Here is a 25,187-nt window from a genome sequence, read left to right as displayed (position 1 = left end):
AAGCTAGTATCCTGTGATAATACCTACTTCATTGATTAACACCTACAATTCCTCCCCCCACCATAAATTTAATTGGCTTTTCTGACAATCATATTGTCTACACTTAAAATATTTATTTTTCCATTCTTTTCAATGTGTTTTCTTGCCTCACTGCACTGACTAATCAGTATTGATGTGGTGGAAATGTGGGATTAGTAGACAGTCTCTTCTTTTTCCTCATTTTTGGTAAAAGCATTTAATTTTCTATAAACTTTTAAGTGTTAGGTTTTTTTAAGGTACCCTTAAATAGTTGAGGAAATACCTTTTTCCCTTTCCATTTTGCTCCTACCCCCAACCCCCACATGCATGTGCTTGGGGACTTCTCACTATGGGCATTAGGAGACTGCAGTACTAGCCTCCTGCATGTAAAACGTGGGCTCAAAGTGCGTAGAACTATCTCCCTAGCTCCTGCTGAGCTCTTTATCAGAAAGGAATGTTGGCTATTGGCAAATGTTTTTCCTGTTTCTTTTTCAGTGATCAGCTATTCCTTTTTTTTTTTTTAAGTACATTGCTTTTTGGGGAGAATAGTTGAATTTTATGAATAAACTCTTCTTGACCATTTTAATCACTTCACTTATCACTTATCTTTTTTTTTTTTGGTTAAAAATATCCAATTTTTGTCTGACTGTGGGTATAGTTCAGTATGACTTAAATTTACTTTGGAATATATTGAAACAGGTTTTTTGACCACAGGTACATTCTGTCTTGATAATTTTTTTCCCCCTTGTTCAGGTGAAACAAGTGTTATCTGATGATGGTCTAATTGGTCCATAATCAAAATAGAGTTCTTAAATGGTTAAGTGCCTCGTAGCTCAGGGGAATGACCATTTTAATAATTACTATAATTCGGTAGCAGATTAACCCAAAATGTGGCTAAGCAACAGACCAGTTATTTCTGTGCGTCTGGAGCCTTGGGATGGTTTAGGCAGCTTCTTTGCTTCTGAGACTCTCGTGGGGCTACAACCCCTGGCCCTGGTGTTGGTTAGAACTGTGGTCTTTTGTTGACTTGACTGGGAAGGAACCTGCTTCTTAGCTTGCGAATATGATTGTTCCTTGAACTCAGTTCCTTGAAGGGTATTAGACTAACATGTCATTTCCTCAGCTGTCACTTTATTTACCACTTTCAATCTACTTTGTAATATCTCAGCTTGTTACTCTTACAGAAGCAAAATTCAGCCCACACATACCCACAATGGGGAGGGAATTACCTGAGGCTGCGAATGTCAAGAAGTGGTTATCATTAAATTAGCATTTCAGATTCCACCATAATCATGATGTGCATTTTCAGAATGTGCATTGCTGTATTCAGCTTACTGACATCTCTACAGGGATCACTTGTGGTGGTGCTTGGGGGACTGTGATGCCAGGGGTGGAACCTTGGGTCGGTCAGGTGCAAAGCAAAGGCCTTACCTGCTGTAAGGTCTCTCTCACCCCAATCATAAATTTATTTTAAAATAGATACTTTGTAACCTCCACTTTTACTCTAAGTGACTCTAAGGAGTTGTGTCACACATTTTAAGAAGCTGGAATTTAAAATTACTATTTCCCCCAGTGCTTTTGAGAGAATTTACTAGTTATTTGTGCTTTTGTTGTGTCATCTCTGATTTTATTATTACTCGAGTGGGCCCCGTAACATCTCCATTGGAGACTTTGTTGTTACTGTGTTTGGCATATCGAATACGTCACGAGGAGCTTGCCAGGCTCTGCCGTGCAGGCGAGATACTCTCGGTAGCTTGCCGGGCTCTCCGAGAGGGGCAGAGGAATCGAACCTGGCTCAGCTGAGCCGGCTGCACGCATAGCAAATGCCCTACCGCTGTGCTTTTACTCCTTATCTCAAAGAACTAGACTAGGATTTTCTCTCTTTTTAATTCTTCATTCTTCAGTGTCTTTTTTTCTTTTTTTTTTTTCCCTTTGAGGCAGGGCACACTCAGCTCTGCTCAGGATATCCACCCTGGCTCTGCTCTCTGGTATCACTATCACTCTGGCCCATATTCTGTTTCTTTTTAAGCCATTTGATTTCTTTTATTCTGCTTCCTTGGGTTTAATGTCAAACATTTTAATAGTTTGTTCAGGTCAAAGTTGAGATCACTGATTTTACATGTTTTCATTTTTGTGTAATACCTGGTGGTGTTCAAGAATCATTCCTGACTATGCTCAAGGAACAATATGGGGTGCCAGGGATTGAACCTGGGTCAGGTACATAAAAGGCAAGTGCACTATCTGCTGTATTATTGCTGCCACCCATGATTTAAGTTCTGAAAGTATGCCTTAATAATTACTCATGTTTTAATAGATTGTACTTTTATTTTTCATTCTCTTAACTTTTTTTTCCCCCTATCTACCATGTCATTTGTTCTTTGATTCAGAATTTCTTCACAAGTAAATTATTTACCTTCCAAATGTTTGGGAATCATCTTGGTTTTTTTTTTTTTTTTTGGTTAAAAATATCCAATTTTTGTCTGACTGTGGGTATAGTTCAGTATGACTTAAATTTACTTTGGAATATATTGAAACAGGTTTTTTGACCACAGGTACATTCTGTCTTGATAATTTTTTTCCCCCTTGTTCAGGTGAAACAAGTGTTATCTGATGATGGTCTAATTGGTCCATAATCAAAATAGAGTTCTTAAATGGTTAAGTGCTTTGTGTGTGTTTTTAGGTAAGGAGCTCAGAGCCTCATACATATATTGCATTACCTGTATTTTTACCCTGAACTGTATCCCTGATCCTTGTCAAGTCATTGTCTTCTTTAAAAAAATTACTGAGCTGGTATTGAAATATGACTAAATTTGCAAGTTTTTTTTAAAATGTGATGCTATTTATGCAGACACTGATTAAGCTGACTGAAGCAGACTGAAGCAGGCATGAACTCAACATTACATATTTTTAAAAATTTTTATTGAATATCCATGAGATAGACCATTACAAAGCTGTTCATGATTGGGTTTTAGTTACACCATGATCCAACAGCTACCCCTCCATCAGTGTACATGTACATTTAAGGCGATAAGTTTGGATTGTGGAAGCTAGTAGCTGTGGGGGGCTCTTCTTGGCCAGGTACCAGGCTACATGGTGGCACTGGAGTTGGTTCATGAGGTGACTCCCAGTGCTTCCAGGAGTATTGAGAAATGGGGGAATGGGGGAGGTAGCCCATCCCAACTCTGAAAAAGCCTATAGGTTTCAGTCACAAAACCCGCATACCCAAATTTTCACTAGATAATGTCTTAGTGAGATTTCGTCCTGAGACAGTGGAGTCAGGCTAGGGGCTTGGAAGTGGTTTTGGATTGTGAAAGCAAGTGGCTGCTGGGAGTTCTGCTTGGGCAGGGACTAGGCTGTTCTGCCCCCGCGCCCCCCCTCCCAATTTACCCTGGTCTGTTCAGCCTTGCTTAGATCTCAAATTAACTGTGGCTTTTCATCTCTTGAGATTTATTTATGGGTCTCAGAAGCAAGACCAGCAGAAGAGCTTATATGTTGGCGCTGGAATTGGTTTGTGAGGGTGACTGCCAGTGCTTCCAGGAGTATAGGGAAGTGGGGGGAGCTAGCCCATCCTAGAGATTTGGGTTTCAAAATCTGCTTTTCCAAATTTTCAACAGGTTAATATCTTGGTGGAGTCTGGGGGGGGTGGGCCATGGTGCATGGTAGTGATTTTGGATTGTGGGAATAAGTGGCTGTTGGGGTCTCTGCTTGGGCAGGCAACAGGTTAACCCCCCCCCCCCCCCCCCCAATTTACCTTGGTCTTCTCAGCCTTGCATGGGTCTGAGATTAACTGCGACTTTTGATCTTTCAAGATTTATTTATGGGTCTCTGAAGCAAGGCTGATAAATGAGCTTGTATAGCTGAGCTGCAGGTGGTTTGTGGGTGTAACTCCCACATACCTAACTTTCAGGCTTTTAATTTCTCAGGAAACTTGGTCCCAAATTGGAGTCCCAAAGCACAGCAGCAGTTTTGGGGTATCAGGAAGCCTGAAGGCATCATCAGACTGCTGATGCATTAGCCCTAAAGGTACAGGTTGACCTGCCAGAGGCACCTTACGCCCTTGTGTTTGCAGTTTTATCTGATTAGGTTTTGCTTTATAACTTGATGCTTTTCTTTGTATGTTACATTTTCTTTGTTGGTTACTGGGAATCATTAAGGGTTTCACATAGGTAAGGCCCATTTACATTGAATGTGATTATTCATGTGGTTAATTTTAGTGTGGCTGTTTTTGGGGTCTCTCATTCTTTACCTTTCATTGACTTCTTTTGGGAAGGAGTATTGGTTTTAGTTCTTATTTACTTAATGCTGATCATAGTTATTTTAATGGTTGGTTTAGAATTGATGGGGGTTTTTTCCATGTTATTTTTTGGGTCACACACCGCGATTCTCAGGGTTTACTTCTGGCTTGGCACTCAGGAATCACTCCTGGCAGTGCTCTGGAAATCATGTGGGATTTTGGGGCTCAAACCCAAGTATGACAGGTGCAAGACTAGTGTCCTATCTGCTTTATGATCTCTCTAGCCGCCAAATTTCTGAAAATACTTTATTTTGTCTTCCCTTTTTACTGAGTATAATTCTGTTTTAAAAGTCCTTATAAAAATACCTTCTTAATCAAATTGTTTCTGATAAGTTTCCCTAGTAGTATTTATGAAATGAGCCATTTTTTTCCCCAGTTGCTGATACTATACCATTGATTTTTTTTTTTTTATTAGTGAGATACCATGATGTACAGTTGTAGACTTACAAACTTTGGTGCTTGGGTTTCAGTTATATAATGATCAAGTACCCATCCCTCCACCAGTGCCCATTTTCCACCACCAATGAACCCAGTAGCTCTCCCACCCCACCCCCATCCCCACCTCTATGGCAGGGCATTCCCTTTTGCTCTCTCTTTTCTTTAGGGTGTTGTGGTTTGCAGTAGAGGTATTGAGTGGCCATCATATCATGTTCGTGTCTCACGAGTCCTCCAAACACCCTTTACTTGTGTTCCCTTCTCTATCTGAGCTGCGTTTTCCCCCATCATGTGCTGCTGGCTTCCAAGCTGTGGAGCAGACCTCTTGTGTACCATTGATTTGGGGGAATTTGCTTTATGGTTCTTTCTCAATGTTCGTTGAGCTTCCTGAGGGAAATTTAGGGTTCATAATTTTCATTGGAAATTTTGCACATTGTTTCTTCAAATTTTGTTGTCCTCTTTTTGAAGTTTAGCTACTCATCATACTCCTCTTAAAGATGTCCAAGAACTGATTTTGCTCTTTTTTTAAATTACTTTTTTTCCTATTCATATTGCTTAGTTTGTGTGTCTCACTAATACTTCTGTAATCCCACATATTTTTTAGTTTAGAACATCTACAGATTTGTTAAATGGTATACAATGTCTTTACTTGTTGAACAGATGGAATGAGTGACAGTGATCTTAGTATTTTTGCTAATCTTACATCTTTAAAGTTGGTTTTGATTAGCTATTCTGGCATATATATGTGTATGTGTGTTTTTGTGTTTAAATATATGTTTATATATACATACAAATACTTTTCGTCCATTTACATTCCTCTTTTTCTGAAGGTTAGACACTTTCCATTTTGTTGAATGCTGCATATTTTTCTGAGTTTTCTATAGCATTATTTTGGGATAGTTAAACACATGGAACTTGCTCATTTGGGTCTTGAGCTATTAAAATTTGTTGTTTAAATAGTGTTCAACTAGGGTAAGTATTTCACACCTATTGCTGTAATATAGCAGTTCTTGGTTATCTAATATTTCATGAAGGTAAGATTTTAATGTGGCAAGTGGGAATAACTATTCTGTACCCTGTGTGAATTCCGCATATTGCTTCCTTATCACAATTCTGTGATGGTGTTATGCCCATCATTAATTTCCCTAATGCCACTGAACTAATATTACTAGTATTTTATTGGAATATTTCAAGGTAGTGGGTTATAGCCTGATAGTTGAAAATCATTGATCTAACTTGAACAAGATAGCTTGTTTTAGCCTTACATGATTTTAATCTGTGTACCAGCACCATGGACAGGTGCTTAAAACCCTTGTTCTAGGGAACTTTTTTTGTGTAGGTATGCTGGCCTGTGAATTTTAGCCACTGTATTGCTTTGTTTTTTCAGCTCCCACTTTCTGAAATCAGGGAGTTCATTTAATTTTGTGTGGGTTCTGTCTGTGTCTTGGAGACATTTTCAAGGTAGTACACTGTGGCATTTGAATACCTCATCATTTGGTTTTTATTTGTCAGCCCTGTCCTTTACTGCTTGAAAACCAAGTGTCTACTTCTGTGTCTATTTCTGTGGCATATAAAGGTTATGGCATATAAACAACATATATGTTGTTTCTGACTGGTGGTAGTAAGGCAGAAGTCTTAATCTACCCCATTTGTTTCATCATGGCGCCTAAGTTCCAGTGATTCAAAGTCCAATTCATGTTTGAATATCATTTAGAAAAATATTAGAAATTGGCTCAATGCATGCTGGTATGCCTTTCATTTTAAGAAAGTTGTACACTGCTATATAAAATGAGTCAGATATTAGCTGCACCTCATATAGAGTACCTACCTTTATACCTAATGTAAGTAGTACAGTATGCTTTATAATAATACCATATTTAAACCTGCAGAAATTCCTGTCCTCGTCTCTGATGTTGTTTAAACGTTTTCAAGATTTTCATCTTGTGATTAGAGTAATAATTTTGTCAACTGTTAAAGTGCCCACTTTTAAACTTTTTTTCATTGTACATCATGAAAAATAGCACTACAGTTTTCATAATCATTTTGATAAAATCTATTCTTGTAGTGTTGTCATTAAAAATTCTGAAAGCATAACCTTCTTTGCTACTTTACCTGTTATTTGAAAGTCAGGTAAAAGCCGGGGAGGGGGTTCAAAGGTGGTTTCATTTTCCAGACAGTAAAAGAAATATTTGTGTGGCATATAAAAGCTGTTGTCATTTGCAAAATTTATATTTTACACTGTTACACAGATTCAAAACCTTGAGAAAACAAGGAAAACCAAAGCTTTGAATTTTTTACAAAATGAAATTTTTATTCCTGTTCCAAGGTGGGCTTTGTGTGTAAATTCATAGCAGTGTATGTGGGGGGGGGGTTAGGGGTGTGGTTGGAGGGAGTTGCAAATAGAAAATATAAAGAAAATTACTTCTTAATTCCTGCTTTTTTGGTGGTGTAGTGGGAGATAAAAATGTAAAGAATTTTATTGCATTGATCCTTTTTAAAGAAACTACTGATTTTCTTTGAATTTTTAAGAAACTTAATTTGCAAAACTGTAGACTAATAAAACCCTTGCATACCTGGCATAAATACAAAGTACGTCAATTGTGTAGATAAGGAGGGGAAAAAATTAATTATTACCACTTAACAGTGCTTTTTTTGATCAGAACTTAAAATGTAACTGTGTTTTTGTCCTTAATAGTCCTGCTATGACATTTTAAAAAAAATAATGCTTTTAGGTCTTTGTCTGAAGCAATGTCAGTGGAAAAAATTGCTGCAATCAAAGCCAAAATTATGGCTAAGAAAAGATCTACTATCAAGACTGACTTAGATGATGATATAACTGCCCTTAAACAGAGAAGTTTTGTGGATGCTGAGGTAGATGTGACCCGAGATATTGTCAGCAGGGAGAGAGTGTGGAGGACACGAACAACTATTTTACAGAGCACAGGAAAGGTAATAAAATATTCTACTCATTCATTAGTATCCATGTGTTTAATTTATTATTGGTTGGTCATGGAATTGGTTGTTTTTAAAGGCAGGTTTCAGGTTATATCTCTGAAGAGTCATTAATGTAGATTCCTAAGTGACCATATTTATAATTTTATTCTTATTTATGGTTGGTTTTAAGTCATCAGACACTGGGGGAAAATGACAAGATTTTGTGTTTTATACATGCATTTGTGGCTTGGTTTTCTTGTTGAACAATTTTTTGCTTCAGCCTAATAGGTAGGCAGACTCTCTTGTCATTGTGAGATAACCCTGAGAACTTGGTAGTAGCAACCAATTTGTTGGGTATGTTTTATCTAGATTACCTGTGAAACTTGTGTATTCCAGTGTGCTCTGTAGTGTGAATCTGTTTCATTAGTTCCTTATTAATGGAGTTTTGTTAACTTTTCTGCCTCTACCCCTCCTCCTAGTTTCTCTTAAATGCTTATTCTCTAGTAATGATTTGGTAAGGTTTTTAGAAGTGAGAGAGTTTACTGATGAAAGTGAATGTTGATCTACGCTAAATAGTGTCTCTCACCCCCTACCCCACTTCAGGGATCATACCCAAGGCTTCACAAATGCAAAGGCTTTTTTTCCTGACTGATGCCCAGATACCATTCCTGGCATGTTGGGAGATGGATTTGAGGGGGGCTATATGTGGTGCAGAGGGGAACCTGCTTCAATAGTGTGCCAGGCAGGTGTTTTATTGGCTGTAATATCTCTCTGGTACAGAGTTGTTTTCATTTGCAGGTTTTTGGGATTCTAATCTTAAATGAACTTAATGGGAATAAAACTACTAGAGTAATAAGGGATTCTTTTTATTTTGTACTTTTATTTGTTTTATAGAATACTTGAGATTAAGATGAATAATATTATCCAGGGCCAAAGAAATAGCAAAGGATGGTTAAGGTGCTTGAATTGCATGCAACTGACCCTGGTTCAACACCAATAATGCATATGGTCCCCAGAGCACTGCCAGAATAACCCCTGATTGCTGCTGGGTATGACCCCAATATCCCCGTAAAGTACATTATCCAGAACTTTAAATACAAAGAGCTCTGGGTACTGATTAAATTTCTAGTTTCGGAAATTTATAATTTACAGTATAGTGTATTTATAATAGTTAATATTTATAAGAAAGTGATTGTTACTACTAATTTTCACTCCTGATATGGATAGTACTGAATAATTTGTTGTTTAGCCATTGTACTTATGATTGTTGGGAGATTTCAATTTCTTGGTAAATAAAAATAAGTGATCCCACTTTAATTGTAGAGCAAATAACGAGAACAATTTTTTAAATTACAAAGATGAACAATTTTCTTTGAACTCTAGATGGCAGGATTGCACCATCATTTCAAAAAAGAAATTAGTGTTTAATTCTAAGTTAATATTGTTGGCATCATTATATAATATGAAAAATAAAAAGAATGATTTTGTAGCTAGGTTGCTTGAGTATTAATATTAAAAAATCAAAACTTAAATTTTAGTTGTCTCAAGATTTTTAAGTGCTACATTAAATGAAAACTTAAAAGTTCTCATTGCTTTAGGTAGTTCACCATTATCACCTATCAGGGCCTCATCATTTTCTGAATTTATGAAAAAAAGAACAAACTTAGATTCTTTAAGAAGTATGAATAAGTATATTCTTTCATAGCTATATTACTATTCTAGCACTCTGTAAAAAAACTATTCATGCTTTTAGAAACACTTTCAGACTTGACATAGTTTACTAAGGTTCAGTGGATTTGATCAAATAGATAACCAGGGGGCTGGAGAAATTGCATGTGGGAGTCTTTGGTGTGAGCCCTAGAACTTCACGGCTCCTTGAACACTTAACCGGACTTGTACCTGAGCACTATTGAGGTGTGACACTTGCCCCCAAAGCCCCCCAGAAATCTATCTAGAATCAAGAGGAAGATAACATGTAATTCTGCCTCACGTGACATTGAGTATTTCTAGAAATTTTATCTTATGAAAAAGTACTGTTTTTAAAGTAGATAGGATTTTCATGTGTTTCCAGTTTTTTTCATAATATGGTTAAAACTTGATTAACTTTGCTGCATCTATCTTTGTACTACAGGAACAGTACAAGCAGTTGTCAGTTAACTGCTACCCTCTTGGTCTCAGTAAAACCGTTCACTGGCACCAGACTCCACAGCAACCTTTGTATTTTTCACCCATTGGTTAAAATCTTGTACTTTTATTAATCTTGGTCTTTTTGGATATATATTTTGAATTTTTTTTTTTAATATGGGCCACCTCTGTCAGTGCTCAGAGCTTATTCCAGGCTCTGCTCACAGGGTGGGGCTCAGAGGACCATAAGGGATTCCGGGGATTGAACCTGGATTAGCTGCCTGCATGGCAAGTGCCCTGCCCACTCATCTCTTTGGCCCCATCTTTTGTGATTAAATATTGTGTGTGATTAAGTCAGGATAAGTCAAGTACCTCTGGATAACAAAATTGATGATTGTCTATAATAAGTAACACTCGAATCATTGTCTAAAATTGTTTGCTAAGCCTGCTTTTTTTCACAAAAATCTTTAATTCAAATAACTTACTCGCACTTGTGTATTTGACAGACATGTTTTCAAAAATGAAGGAAGTAAGTCTTCCTTTAAGGAAAGCAACTGATAGTATTTATTGCCAGTAGTTAAAGGTGAGCTTTCATTAAAAAATTTAGAAATTTGCTGCTGTGACCCTTATAACTTTCTAATTCTGAGTCTTCTCTTGAGATTTGTGATGATATTAACATATATTAAGTTGTTGATAATTGTCTGTTTGTAGTGTGTTGAGAAAAAATCTTCATCTCTCAATGATTGTTATTTTCCAGATAATGATTGTGGTTAAAAAGCCCTATGTTGTTAAAAAAAAAAATTCTATTTCAAGGGTCAACTGGATGTAACTCAGTTTGGTTGAGTGCTTGCCTTTGCCTGAGTTCAATTCTTGGCACCATTTAAAAAGTCAAGAGACCAGTGGATTTTAACATAACAGTGTAGAGACCAGGGATGAGACTCAGCAGTAGAATAGTGGATGTTTTGCATACATAGGGCATACTTAACATACTTAACACATATACATATGAGTAGGGTGGCATTTGCCTTGTGTGCATGAGACCTTGGTGTGTGCTTGTGCACACATACATATACATAAGTCAGTTGTACAGCATACTCCTGTTACATCAAATGACTATACAAAAACAATTACTTGAAATTTGTTCAACTCTTCTACTTATGTGAGACTAGTTGATTTACGTTGACTGAAATGAAACATACAACAATAGGTACTGAAAAATGAAGATAGGAACATATACCTTTATTGTTATATCATACTTACGGATAGTTGCAAAACTTCAAAGCTGTTCTGTTCTTTGGAGAAGTCACTGGTTTTTTTGAAAAAAAATTTATAGAAGTATTTTTATGTGGAATGATTTTTTACTTTTAAGAAATGTTTAAAAATTCTCATTTTTAATTACTAGTGTGATACATGTTATAACGCCTCTAAATCATAGCCCTTTATATATAGCCTTTTGGTTTTTGGACCGCACCTGGCAGTGCAAGGCAAGCGTTTTACCTGCTATATTATTGCTCTGGCCCCTAGATGCAGTAATTTTGAAGCAGTTACAGTGGTTCTGACCCTGTCATTTTATGTTCTAAGGAGTTGTAAGTACTGTGTTTGGGACAGTGGTAATATAAACACTTTGATAGTTCCATCCAAGGAACTTTTCTCTTTGTCTTGGATTTGAACAGATCTGATGGTGTTCAGGCTGGGTGTCTGGGTGTCACTCTGTGTATTATAGTGCTTGGGGAACCATGCTGTGCCGGGCATTGAAACTTGCTTTACCATCTGCAAGTTGCATTCTTGAATAGAAGGCAGAAAAATTTTAAATATGAATAACAAAATTAAGTATGCAGTTATGAAAAAGGGTAGGTACCCATCATGTACAACTTTTTTTTTCATTTTGGGTCATACCTGGTGATGCTCAGGGGTTATTCCTGGCTCTGTACTAAGGAATTACTCCTGGCGGTGCTCAGAGGACCATATGGGATGCTGGGAATCAAACCAGGGTTGGCTGTGTGCAAGCAAACGCCCTACCCGCTCTGCTATTGCTCCAGCCCTCATGTACTATTTTGTACAAATTTTCTTAGGAGAAGAGACTGATTTGAAAGAATAAAAAGCAGTGAATTGGTAAAGAAAGGCATGAGGTAGGAAAAGTGAGTTTCTAAGTCAAGGAAGTATTACGCTTCTAGAGAAAAAGAGGGATGGTGTTGTATTTCATGTTCACCCGAGTAAGGATGCCACCTCTCTCGTCTTTTGTATCAAAGTGCCATGCAAGGTGATTGTTAGTGATTGATAGCTGAATTGGAAGAGCCTGAAGAAAGGTGTTGAGGAAAAGTGGGGAAGAGTGTTAGAAATTAAAGAACAGCATTTTGTGAAGGAATGAGTACTTAGATTAGTAGTGAAATTTGTCAACTTTGTTCAGTGTTCCTCAGCTTCTTCATGTAAAGTTTTGTTGTAATAAAAAAAATTGTGAGGCTCACCCAGCAGCTTCAGGGACTATTCCTAGTTCTGTGCTCGGACCATATGTGGTGCTGGGAATGGAACCACAGTGGCAGTATGTAAGGCAAGTGCCTTAACTCTTGTACACTCTCTCTCGCCCAAAAGTTTTAAGATATTTCCATTTGTAGATCTTTAAAAAAGTATATACTTCTCCTAACTGACTTTCCAGACATTTTAGATATATAAATAGTGGCAATCTAAATTGAGAATTAAACTTCTTTTGACAACAGACTGAGTTATTTTGGCCAGTGCTTGGGATTGAACCCAGAGACTCACGAGTTCTGTTCCACTAGTTGAACCCAGAGACTCACGAGTTCTCTACCACTAGTTCACATCCTAGCCCAGTGTTTTTACTGTATTTGCATGAAATCTAATTTAAGAAGGTGGTGTCCTATCACCTTCTTTACAGAAGAAGAAGGAAAAAAAATCACTCAGCACCCTGCTGGAAATCTTATCTTTATGTGAACATAAAGTGGTCCCTAGTTGCCCCTTGCTGCTCCCCTGAATCAATCTACCCCACTCTGAGGAATTACTACCTACTTTGGAAACAGTGATTGAGTGTTCACTTGCTCCCTGGTTACAGATTTGAATACATGTGGGATATTAATAAGTTTATAGCAATAATGTGAAAATACAATAGATTTTTGGATAAATTTTTTAATAGTTGGTATTTGATTTTTTGCTTACATGTATTATAGTAATTCCTTGTCATATGATATGGGAAAGAATTGATGGGGAAAATACTGAAGTCTTGTTATTTATTTAGTACATTCACTGTCTGTATTTTAAGTGGGCTTGCCTAAAATTAATTTATGTTTTAGAATTTTTCGAAGAACATTTTTGCAATTCTTCAGTCTGTCAAAGCCAGAGAAGAAGGACGTGCACCTGAGCAGCGACCGGCGCCCAATGCAGCACCTGTGGTAAGACTTTGAGCTACTGAAAGTAACATGTGGTTTTTAGTATTGCAGTTGCTAGTGCAGCCCATCTTAAAGTTGTGAATTTTATGTGTACATATCCAACAGGTTAAATTTTAAAAAAAAATCAGTAGTTTTAATATCAGTCATTCGTAAACTTTTCTGTGGATCAGGTGCATGGAATGTTCATGGTCGTTCAGCTACATCCCTAGCTGGACTCCTTGCTGCCTCAGTGTACTTGAAAGATGGGAAAACGCTCATCCATTAAAAGTTCTGCCTCAGGGCTGGAGAGGGAGTAGATAGTACAGGGGGGGCGAGGTGTTTTCTTTGCATGTGGCCTACCCCAGTTTATTACGTGGCACTGCGTATGGTCTCCCAGGTGCTGCCAGGAGTGACCCCTGAACACAGAGCCAAGAAGAGCCCCAGACACTGAAGACATAGCCAACCCTTCACACTTCTTCATTTCCACAGTCCCACTTCAGAAGTAATTCCTCATTGGAAACATTCCTGTGTCACAGCCTGAAATGGGTCAATTAAAGGCCCGAGTTAAACTCTAGTTGACTTAATACATGGGAGAATTCACTAGCCATTTAAAATGTTGGGGATCGAACCGGTCAGCTGTGTGTAAGTCAAGCACTATACCTTCTGTACAGCCCCACCTTACTATGTCTTTCTTTTTTTTTTCTGTTTCGGGGCCATACCCACTGGGTACTCCAGTCTTACTCCTGGGTCTATGTACTAATGGGCTCTGGGGACCATATGGGGTGCCATGTATCTATCAAACCTGGGTATTTCTGTGTGCAAGGCAAAACATCTTACTTGCTGTACTATTGCTCAGGCCCCTTTCTATGTTTTTTGTTGTTTTAATTTTTTTATTGAATCACAGCGAGAATACACAGTTTTGTTCATGATTGGGTTTTAGTCATACTGTGTTCCAACACCCATCCCCTCACCAGTGAACATTTTCTACCACCAATGTCCCCAGTTCTATGTTTTTTAAATTTGAATATTAAGTAGCAGTTAAAATAGTAACATGTAACTCACTTTTCTACAGGATCCTACATTGAGAACTAAGCAGCCTATTCCAGCTGCCTACAACAGATATGATCAGGAAAGATTTAAAGGAAAAGAAGGCAAGTCACTTAATATTTCTCTTTTCATTCCTGCTATTGTGCTGAGCTAAGAGGCAATATTTTCTGATGTTTAAGATCCAAGGTTGGCAAGGTAACATCTCCAGTATACATCTACAGGCAACATTAAAGTTGTGTTAGAGCCTGACCACACTCTTTCATTTATATATTATTTGTGACTAGTGTGTGATAGAAGCTCTGAGTTGTCACAGATGATGTCTCTGGCCCTTGAACAGAACTCAGTGCTGATTCCATGTGTTCTGGATCCATAGTACCTGTTTCACATGTTACATAACAAGTTCTTTTGCTGTGAATTTTGATAATTTTTTTAGGCTTCTTCCTGTGTATCTTTAGAATACGAATAGCAGTAGTGCCCATATTTTAGGATTACAGTGATTAAACTATTAATGAACTATAAAAGTTTATTAAATGATGATTGGTTTATAATGTATATTACCTGCTGGTATTTGCTGTTACCACTGGCTTTTTTTTTTTTTAAATCCTCTTACTCTTAGAGAGTCTAGATAAATCACGTTAGGTTTTAGATTATATATATTGAGAATTTGGGAAGCATAGATTTTATACTAACGGATTTTGTGATAGCCTATGGGCAAAATTGGATAATTCAGTAGTGATTCATTTTATTAGGGAGATGGGAGTACAGTCATTGTACTGTCCACTTTAGATCTTGATTCTTGAAGAAGTGAGAAGCAATAGAATTTACCATATTTTTTTGCAAAATCTGAAGTTTCGATTCAAATGCCATTCAAGTATGGATTACCTTGATGTAGTGCGGTGATGACTTTGTTTACTGAAAAAAGACAGGATCTTAAATCACTGCCGTGGAGCAGACTGTGATCTATTCTTTTAGTCACTGTAGTGTTTCCTTGTAGGTTTATATAAAATAAGGTTAGTAAATTACAACCACAAACCAAACACAACGCTCTGTGGCACTCATTTGTTTATATATATATATATATATATATATATTATTTATCTTGCAATAGCTACAAAATTCAGTAGTAAAACAGAGACCCGTGGGCACCAATTATGTCAAATATTTAATATACAGCCTTCTATATAAAAACATCAGGATTCTCTCCTGCAGTTCCTGTTGCTTTTTCACTCATAACAATGCCAATCAGTGTCATTTTGGAGCACAATTTTTATGAGGTAATGATCTCATGATCTTGGGTGTTTTTAGTGAACTTTAATGAGCATTAGTAGAGTACTTTTTTTTTTTTGCTTTTTGGGTCACACCCGGCGATGCACAGGGGTTACTGCTGGCTCACGCACTAAGGAATTGCTCCTGGCGGTGCTCGGGGGACCATATGGGATGCTGAGAATCGAACCCGGGTCGGCTGCTTGCAAGGCAAACACCCTACCCGCTGTGCTATCACTCCAGCCCCAGTAGAGTACTTTTAAATATTTTCTTTCGTATAATTTTTTTTTCTATTCTTGGCCAGTTACATGACAAACACAACTGATGAAATAGTCTTGCGGAGGGTGGCTGTGTCACCCAGGAACTGCTTCCAACTTGGGCATCCTTCCTGGCAGTGTTCAGGAGACTATGCTGTGCCAAGAATAAAACCTAAGCCTTGCTAAGCCTTCTGCATGCAGAGCATGTGCTCCAGCCATTGAGCTATCTTTTTGGTCCTCTTGAGATAGTCTTACCGTCTTCTACACAGTTTTGTTGCTGTATTAAATAGATTCTAAAATACTGCTGCTTTTAGAGCATATTTTGACTCTGTACTCAAGAGAGATACTGGCAGTCCTTGGAATGGGGGCTCTGTGTGGTGCCAGATATTCAAATTGGGATCACCCACACATACGGCAAGTGCTTTACCTCCTGTATTATCTCTTCAGCCTCACAGATTTTGTCTTTGTTCTTGATGTCATATGGACAGTAGATTTAAGATTTTCTCATGCTGTTGAAATGATAATGTAAGTGACACTTCTTGTTACTCATCATGAAATACATAAAATCTTGTTTAAACTTTATAGAAACGGAAGGCTTCAAAATTGATACGATGGGCACCTACCATGGTATGACGCTGAAATCTGTGACGGTAAGTCAGTTCCTTGCCTGCAGCGCTCCTTCTGGTCCTGCTCTGTTATGTGAGTAGCAGATGTTGATGACAAGTTTGATTTTCTAATCCTTTCTACTTCAAATGTTTTTCTTTAATAACTGCTTGTGCTCATCTGTGATTATTTCGTGGGGTGACCCTTTTATTTATATACCTCAAGTGTACCTGAGTGTGTGTAATGAAAGCCTTTTTTGAATAACTGGACACAAGTGAGTGGCTACTTGTGTTGGGGCATGAGGTCTGGTTTGGGAGGAGTCTGTAGTTCTACAGAGCCAGGTCACAGTGCTTCCTAGGTAACAGTGTACTTGGCAGAACCAAGAGTTGGGCGTGCCTTTGTGTCATTTTGATTTTAGTTTTGGTTTTTGTACAGAGGCTGGTGCTCAGGGGCTACATCCAGCTCGGTGCTCCTGACGGTGCTTAGTGACCATGTGGTGCCTGGGATTGAAGCTGGTCTCCTCCTTGCACTCAGCTCATTGTGCTCTCTCCCTGCTCCCTGGTTTAAGTTTTCTTTATTTAATTTGGTCTTCTGTTTTTGGTCCACACCTGGCTATGTTCAGGGATTACTCTTAGCTCTGTGTTCAGGGATCATTCCTGGTAAGACTCAGTGAACGGTATGTGATACCAGGGACTGAATTGGAGCCTGCTATGTGTAGCAAGTAAGCAGGTGCCTTCTGTACTGTGTCTTTGATGCTCCCCATCCTCTTCACTATGAGTAAACTATTTTTTTTGGCGGGGGGTGGTGGTGTATTAATACTGGAGATTGACCCCAGCGCCTTACACATGTGAAGCATGTACTCTACCACTGAGTGTTCCCTCCATCCCACCCCACTGTGCTCCTTTTTTTTTTTTTTAAAGAAATAAAACCTCTAAAGACAGTTGTTTGTAGCTGTTCTGATCAAGCATGTAAACACTTAGCTAGTTTTTTTTTCTTTTTCTTACATTTTTTTTGGAGTGTGGGGTTACCCAAGCAGTACCGAGGGTCCCAAGAGCCACTCCCAGTGATACTTGACCAACTTGGCCTGTGTTTGGTGCTGAAGCCTGAGGATGTGGTGCTGCTCTGGGCAGGGTCCCCCAGCTCAGTGCAGGGCTCATTGTGGGTTGCTTCAGTGTGGAGGGGTGTGGGCAAGCTCACCTCCTAATTCCTGTGCTCTCCCTGGCCCACATATAGATACTTTATTTCAATTGATGATTGAACTTAGTGATACAGAAGAAATCAGGACTTTTTCCTGGCTCTGTGCTCAGGGGACCATATGTGGTGCCTGGAATCAAACTTGGGTTAACCAGTGTGCAAGGCTAACGTCTTATCTGCAGTTTTATTTTTCTGGACCTGAGCATTATACTTTTAATTTGGGTTGGCGTGGGGCCATACTTCTGGTGGTTCTCAGGGCTTCCTCCTGGCTCTGCATTCAGGGATCACTCCTCTTGGTCTCAGACCATGGGGGATGCAGGGTATCAAACTTATGTTAGCTGCGTGTAAGGCAAGTGCCCCCTACCTGCTGTACTGTCCTACCTGCTATAGTATTGCTCCAGCCCTGCATTATACTTTTAAAATACTTTGTTAGTTTGCACACCAGTATACTTTAAATTCTAATGCTAAACTTTGTCATTGAGTTATTTGCTGTGATATTTTGTAGCAGATAGTTAAATATAAAGAATCTGGTATTCGAAGGTGACCTTTTTCTGAACTTAAGACTGGAATTGACTGTAACTATTTTGCTAGTGACTTTGCCTTTTACATTGTCATCAGATATATTATTGAAGTTGTGTGTGGACTCATTAAGTCCATCAAATACTTACTGTGTTCTGGTGTCTGACTGTGTTCTGGTTGGCAGCATTAAAGTGGAGAATAAGAGATAGGGCTTTTCTTGTTGTTTTGTATTTTGGGGCCACACCTGGCAGTGCTCAGGGATTACTTCTGACTCTGTTCTTAGGAATCACTCCTGTAATGCTTGGGATCAAACACAGGTCAACCATGTGTAATGCAAGTGCCCTAACCATGTACTATCTCTTCGGCCCCCTAAAGCGCTGCTTTTAATAACACTTGAGAAACCCTCAGGGGAGGTGGTAATTGTTCAGAGCCTGGCAGGTGATGGTGCTGTTGAAAACAATCACGTCTAGAATGAGCCCCAGTGAGCAGTAACTGGAAACCAGTATGTCTAGTGTCTATGAAAGTAAACTGGTAAGAGATTAGATAACTTCGTTTTAGGAAAATTGCCTCATTTTTCTTCAGTAGAAATCATAATTGTAATATTAATGTGCTGTTAAAAGATTTTATTTGACCTTTTGGGGGCAAACAGCTTGCCTACTGACCATTCCTCATGCGTTCTCATGGAGCTGAAGTTGCTTTTACGGGGCACAGAAGTAAATTTTTCATTGTTTATGTTGTCTTGTTTCTACTTTTGTCTGAAACACCATGAAATTTCTGTCACTGTTAAGCTTTTAATCAAATAGCAAAATCATGAATAGCTTTTTGGTAATGATTGATGCTCTTTACAGAATTTCTTTTCGCCAAGGATTTTGAAATAGGAATGACCTGGCACTGCTTCTAATCAAAGGCTGTTCCTAAATACAGTCACAGGAGAGGTGAACTTAAATAGTGTGGTTTGTGTGTCCGCAGAAATGGTTTTAAAGATTATTGTAGTTTGGAAATGGAATAAATGACCAAAAAATGATCAAATTTGTTGCACTTCTAATATTTCAGTTTGAGACTTTGCTGCTTGTGCCCTGATTGATTTTAGCGGTTGTTAGAAGAGTAAATACATAGCAACTTGAGCTGGGAAACTTTGGGGTAACTCCTGTTTTTAGTTTTCTCTAGTTGAATCTCAAGAGTTGTTCCAGTGTGGTATTTTTAAACTTTTTTTCTTTTCCCCTGCCTCCCAGCTGAGTGGCATCCCCAGAGTCAAGCAAATCTCACTTAAAGTCTCCACCCAGCAGTACAGAAGTTATATTACATGCTTTGTTGCATCCACCTGGCTTTTTTTCTTCTTTTTTGCTACCAGTGTTATTCAGGGTTACGTACCCTGCTTTTTACACACACACACACACACACACACACACACACACACACACACACGTATATACATGTAGTTAGTAAAAGTGGGATTGGTTTATGTATTGATTACATCTTTTGGTTTATTTTTGGCCCATACCTTGCAGTGCTCAGGTATTGCTCCACTTCTTGAAGTTCTTGGGGAACTATATTATGCCAGGGATTGAACCCAGGCCTCTTGCAAGCAAGCTTGAACTCTGCCTGCTGAGCTGCATTTTTGCTCCAGAGCTGCACACTTGCTTTTTTTAAAGTTTTGACACTGTGATTTACAGTAGTAAAGGGTTTCATGCATACAGTGTCCCATCAGCACACCCTCCTCTAGTGTTCCTCCCATACCATGCTAGATAGTTTTTAAGTTCAAGAAACAGAATTCTGTTAGATGTAAGGCCAAATTATTTAATTGTTATTTTGATGACTAGAAAAAAGTACAAATATTTTTTTCTATTTCACTGTGACTAAGTAGATTTCCTAGTAAAGGTTCCAAAGTTCACATTCAGAAGATCCAAGTGTCGTGCAGAGGCTAGACATTTTCCTCAAAATGTGGAACTTAGGTTCTGTAATGGTAAACACTGAACAGAGTTTTGTGTTATGTGGTACTGGAACCTAGTTATTTTGAATGTGTGTACATAGGGAAGGCGAATATGCATTTGTTTCCAAGCTTGTTGATCCCCTTTTCTCCTTCGTACTGAGAATACTGAAGAGTTAGGCCTTGCATAGAATCCATGTAAGTGAAACTGTTGTAGGAGTTTCCAGTTGAAAGTAAGCGAAAACCAGATATTTATTTTTGTTTAATCCTTTTGTGAGTGGAGTCATTTTAGGCTTAGCAAATGCCGTTTAATAATGATCTTCATTATGTAAAAAGAGGGAATTTTTAAGTACCTTTCTTAGGTGGTAGCAAGGAACATGTCTATGGTTCTATGGGAGAGGGAATAAGAATATATGGTCATAGTTCTTTGTAAGAATTTGGTAATTGAATTGAGAACTGCTTTATTTTAATTTGTCATTCTAGCTTGTGTATGTTTAGGTGGAGATGTTACATAACCCTAGGCCCTATTTATTACTAGTGGTGTTCTTGAGTTTTGACACGCTACCTTATGTGTATATATTATTACTTTTTTTTAACTTCAAAAAGTTTGGGTGGCGGTAGGCACATGCCTGACAATGCTGAGGATGTGTGCCTAACTTTGCACAGGGACCAGTTTTTAAGGGGCTCAACTTGGGGAACCATATGCAGCACTAGGGATTGAACTGTGATCAGCTGTGTGCAAGGCAGGGGTCTTAATTCCCTGTGCTCTCTATGTAGCCCTTGTCTTCATTTTTTAATTTTTTTATTAAAAATTTTTTTTATAGAGAGACACAATGAGGTACAGTTGTAGACTTACACATTTTTGTGCTTGGGTTTCAATTATACAATGATCAAATACCCATCCCTCCACTGGTGCCCATTTCCCACCACCATGGATCCCAGTATCCCTCCCACCCCCCATCCCCCCCACCTCACCCTGCCTCTGTGGCAGGGCATTCCCTTTTGTTCTCTCTCTCTCTTATTGGGTGTTGTGGTTTGCAAAAGAGGCAATGTGTGACAATCATGTTTAGTCTATAGTTTACTTTCCGCATGCTTCTCCCATCTTGGGAGGATCCTCCCAACACCTTTATTTGGTGTTCCCCTCTTTATCTGAGCTCCCCTATCCCCTAGTATGTGTGGTTGGCTTCCAAGTCATGGAGTAAAATTCCTGGTACTAATCTCGGCCATTCTTGGGTGTTAGTTTCCTATTTTGTTACTTGTCTTCATTTTTAAGGATGTTTTACTCTAAAGTTTTCCTTTAAGTTCATTGTTTGAATTGACTGCATCATAGATTGCAGTTTTTACAATAAATGTTTTTTGTGTTTTTTTTGGGGGGAGGGGTTGGGGGGGGGGACCATTTTCCTGATAGTAAATGAATAGATTTTAAGTGGGATAAGGGGAGAAGATGGAGATATAATGATGGCACTGTCATGAAAGGTTCAAAATCTCAGTCTCATGAAATTATTCCTTGAGCAGAATTCATACATTAGAAACCTTTCTGCTTCCGCTTTTTTTGTAAAGCTTCCTTCAATTTACTTTTCCCTTCCTGGTTTCCTTCCCTTTTGTTTTTGTTGGACTGTGACCCAGTCAGATATTAGGTATAATCCTCACTGGGGTTGTTGACACATTTGGTTGCTACACGTAGGATTACATTGGCAGAACCAGGGATATCAGTCTCATTGCCTTTCCACGTTGAAGATGGGCATTTTGCCATTGAGCCACAATCTTGGTTTCTGAACCTCACTGGATTTTGATGACTTTGTTGTTTTATCTCTGCTACAACTGTTAAGAGATTGCCTTCATTGCAGTAATATTTGGGAATTCAGTGTAGAGCCCAGGCTAGCAGAAGTTGATTAAGACTTTTTTAACTTCACTTTTCCTCCTCTTTGCCTTCAGCAAGTATTTTGTGTGCTGTGTGTTCTGCAATATATTGGTTGCATGGACATCATAGTTGAGCAAAACTAGATATTACCATGACTGGAGAGATGTTGCTGTAGGTAAAGTGCTTGTCTTGAATGCAGCCAATCCAGAAGTTGATCCTTGGGACCACGACTGGTCCTTGAGCATTGACAGGAGTGATCCCTGAGCACAGAGCCAGAGAAAGCCTAGAGTACTGCCAGATGTGACCCTGAAAATGAAAAGGTAAAAAAAGAAACCCAGGAAACAAAACCAGACATGTCGTCATGGACTTTATTGATGGTCTTTTGTAAGAAACGTACACTAGTCCATCAAAATGAAACATAGGCTTTCGAATACAAAGTTGACTCAAATGTATAGAGATGCATTGTGTCACGAAAAGTCAAATACATGGACTCTTTAAAAAAAACAGGAAACAGAAGAAGATGCTAGTGAACGCAAAGTACCAGTGAACACAAAGGAGGAGGAAGTGTCCTGTTGGGATGGAGCGTGGCAGGTAGAGAATAGGATAGAAGATGGATCATTGTGCAGATTTTTTAAGGACTTTTTTTGGGGAGGGGGGTCACACCTGGCAATGCTCAGGGGTTACTCCTGGCTTTGCACTCAGGAATCACTCCTGGCGGTGCTCAGGGGACCATATGGGATGCTGGGAATCGAACCCAGGTTGGACGTGTGCAAGGCAAACACCCTACCCGCTGTGCTATCACTCCAGCGCCTTTTAAGGACATTTAAAGGAAGTTTCTTAGAGGTAGAAGCTGCCTGCTTCTCAGTACTGGTGCATTGATAATCATCTGCACAGCAGTGCTCCGCGTGAAGCTACATCCACGGCCATCATGTGCTTTTTTTTTTTTTTAAACATCCTACTGTAGTCTTTCATTGTGCTAGTCTCTTTTTATTTGGTTTGGGCCATCTTATGGTGTTCAGGGCCTTGTTCCTGGCATTGCTTGTGGAACTGCACGGTGCTGGGATCGAAGCTGAGCCTCCTGCATGCAAGGCATGCTATGCTCTCAAGCTGTCTCTGTCTCTTCATTGTGCCTTTCTAAATGTGGCCCAGATCTGTTTTATAAGGTGTTTGTTAAAATTTTAAATGGTATAATGACATTTAAAACTAGAAATTAGAGCATGTCCAGCTTACTCATTAAGCTGCCTAGTGTGTTGGGGTGCTGGTATTGGCCCTCATCTAGCAGAGCATGTGAGCCATTGCTGCCTAGTTTAGATGGATGTTCTCTCTAGGTTGCCAGAGGCTCCATTTGTCCTTGTTCTTTCATCTCATTTTGATTATTTAAACTAAGACCCTACTGGTCTTTGAGCTTGAGGTCTCCTGTTTAAATAAAGGCCGTGCTGGCTGTGGAAGTTGATCAGGCTAGAGGGCTGATGCAAAGGTTAAAGTGCTTGCCTTGCACTTGGTCAAGACTGGTTCAGTCTTTTGAACCACCACTTTTGGTCCACTGAGGACCACCAGGAATCGCTCCTGAGCACCAGTAGGGTATAGCCCCCCAATAAAAACCAAAGAAAATTAAAAGAACGGTAGTTGGGAACCCTGTAAGTTTAAGGGTTTGAAGTCAGTCCCTGCTTGGAATTGCAAGTTGTATCTCTTATTCTGCCACAAATGATGTTGAGAAGGTTGTTTAATCTTGGTTCTTGTTTTCATTTTCTAATAGAGATAAAGAATGTAATAGAATAAAGATAAAAATGATGAATATGATGTAAATATAAAATAAAATTTTAATATGCACATATTGACAAATGTAAATTTATATATTATGAATACTTACAAAGTACATTAATGGAAAGATAAAATAAATGCATCTTAGCTCTGTTAGGAATAAGATTCATTCATATGTAAAGTGTTCAGCACAGAGGACTCAGCAACTACTTTTATGAGTTATTTTTCTGCAATCTAATGTATGGATGTAGGCAACTATCACATATACTTTAATACATGTTAAATGATAATACTTGAATAATTATGGAGACTAGTTTATATGTTGGCAATTTGGAAATTGGGATATTTTTATTGTAGCAGTATATGTTTTCAAGTAGGGTAGGAAATTGCTACGAAAAGTTATCTTACAAAGTAGGTGATAATAGCAGTGTTAGGCTTTCATTCCTGCCTGTTGGGGCTCATATCTATATATGGAACCTAAACTGAACTTCACTTATCTTGGTGTCACCATGTTTATTAAACTGCACAAAGATCTGTTAGGCCAACTGGCTATATGTACAGTTTCAAAAAAAAAAACCTTTTTATTTATATATATATATACATACACACATATATGCACATACACACATACATATGTCTGCATCTGTATATGTTATTTAGATTTAAAGTATTTGATCCCAAAATGTTAAAAGTATCAAATTTTAAATATGTGATCACAAAATTACCTTTAGGAATATTTTTATAATTTTTATGCCTTTAGATCAGTATATGTCTTGAGGTTATTTTAATTAGTTTCCTTTTGGGATTTGGGGTCCTCTCTGCTGTGCCTGTGGGCTGGCTGCTCCTGGCGATGCTTAGAGGACCGCAGTGCCAGTGGGCCCAGACCCCTCATAGATGAGCATGTGCGTGGCCAGCTCCAGAATGTTAATATTGAACTTGAAATAATTTTTAAAATGTGTTGACTTGTGATATTTTAGCATGGTGATTCTGTTATACATTAGCCTGGGTAACAATGGTATACTCCATAAACAAAATAAAATGTTACTTGGTTTCTGCCAGTTGGAACCTGTTAAAGCTCTGAGAGTTTTATAACATTTACTACCTGTTACATGAATAGATATTTAAATGTAACCTTTAATATTTTTCACACAACTTATTATCTGTACTTCATAGATTTTAAAGATTAAATAGGTGCTTTTTTTCTATGTACTCAATTTTACTTATATCTCTTCTGATAGTTTAGTACTAGTGATTTTTTTCAGCTTACTTCCACCCTTTTCTTTCTGGAATGATGTCATGTTCCTCATAGATTTTGAGCATTCCTTTAAACTGTCTCCAGGGGGAAAGCTACCGAGAGTATTTGATATGCCAGACACAGTAACAACAAAGTCTCCAATGGAGACGTTACTGGGCCCGCTCGAGCAAATCGACGATCAACGGGAGGGCCTTTACCTTTTACCTTTACCAGGGGGAAAATAAAAATAAAAAAGTCTTCTATTAGAATTTGTGTTAATTAGGTATTGCTTTTCTCATGTGAAAGATGGTGGTGCAACAACTTCTGGGGTTTGTG

The 25,187-nt window shown here is 38.5% G+C and overlaps 1 protein-coding gene across 1 annotated transcript in view; it reads left to right on the top strand.

The window, feature by feature from the left end:
* The window catches only part of CDC73 (cell division cycle 73), a 105,735-nt gene that overhangs the window by 16,585 nt on the left and 63,963 nt on the right, over positions 1-25,187 (top strand). Inside the window, exons 7-10 of the mRNA XM_056110606.1 lie at positions 7,480-7,696; positions 13,111-13,209; positions 14,258-14,336; positions 16,338-16,402. Coding sequence (XP_055966581.1) covers positions 7,480-7,696; positions 13,111-13,209; positions 14,258-14,336; positions 16,338-16,402 — 460 coding nt within the window. The remainder of the gene's footprint in view (positions 1-7,479; positions 7,697-13,110; positions 13,210-14,257; positions 14,337-16,337; positions 16,403-25,187) is intronic.

This window comes from Sorex fumeus, unplaced genomic scaffold (genome assembly GCF_029834395.1).
Source record: "Sorex fumeus unplaced genomic scaffold, SorFum_2.1 ptg000010l, whole genome shotgun sequence".
Taxonomy (NCBI): domain Eukaryota; kingdom Metazoa; phylum Chordata; class Mammalia; order Eulipotyphla; family Soricidae; genus Sorex; species Sorex fumeus.
This window is presented reverse-complemented; position numbering and strand designations above follow the sequence as displayed.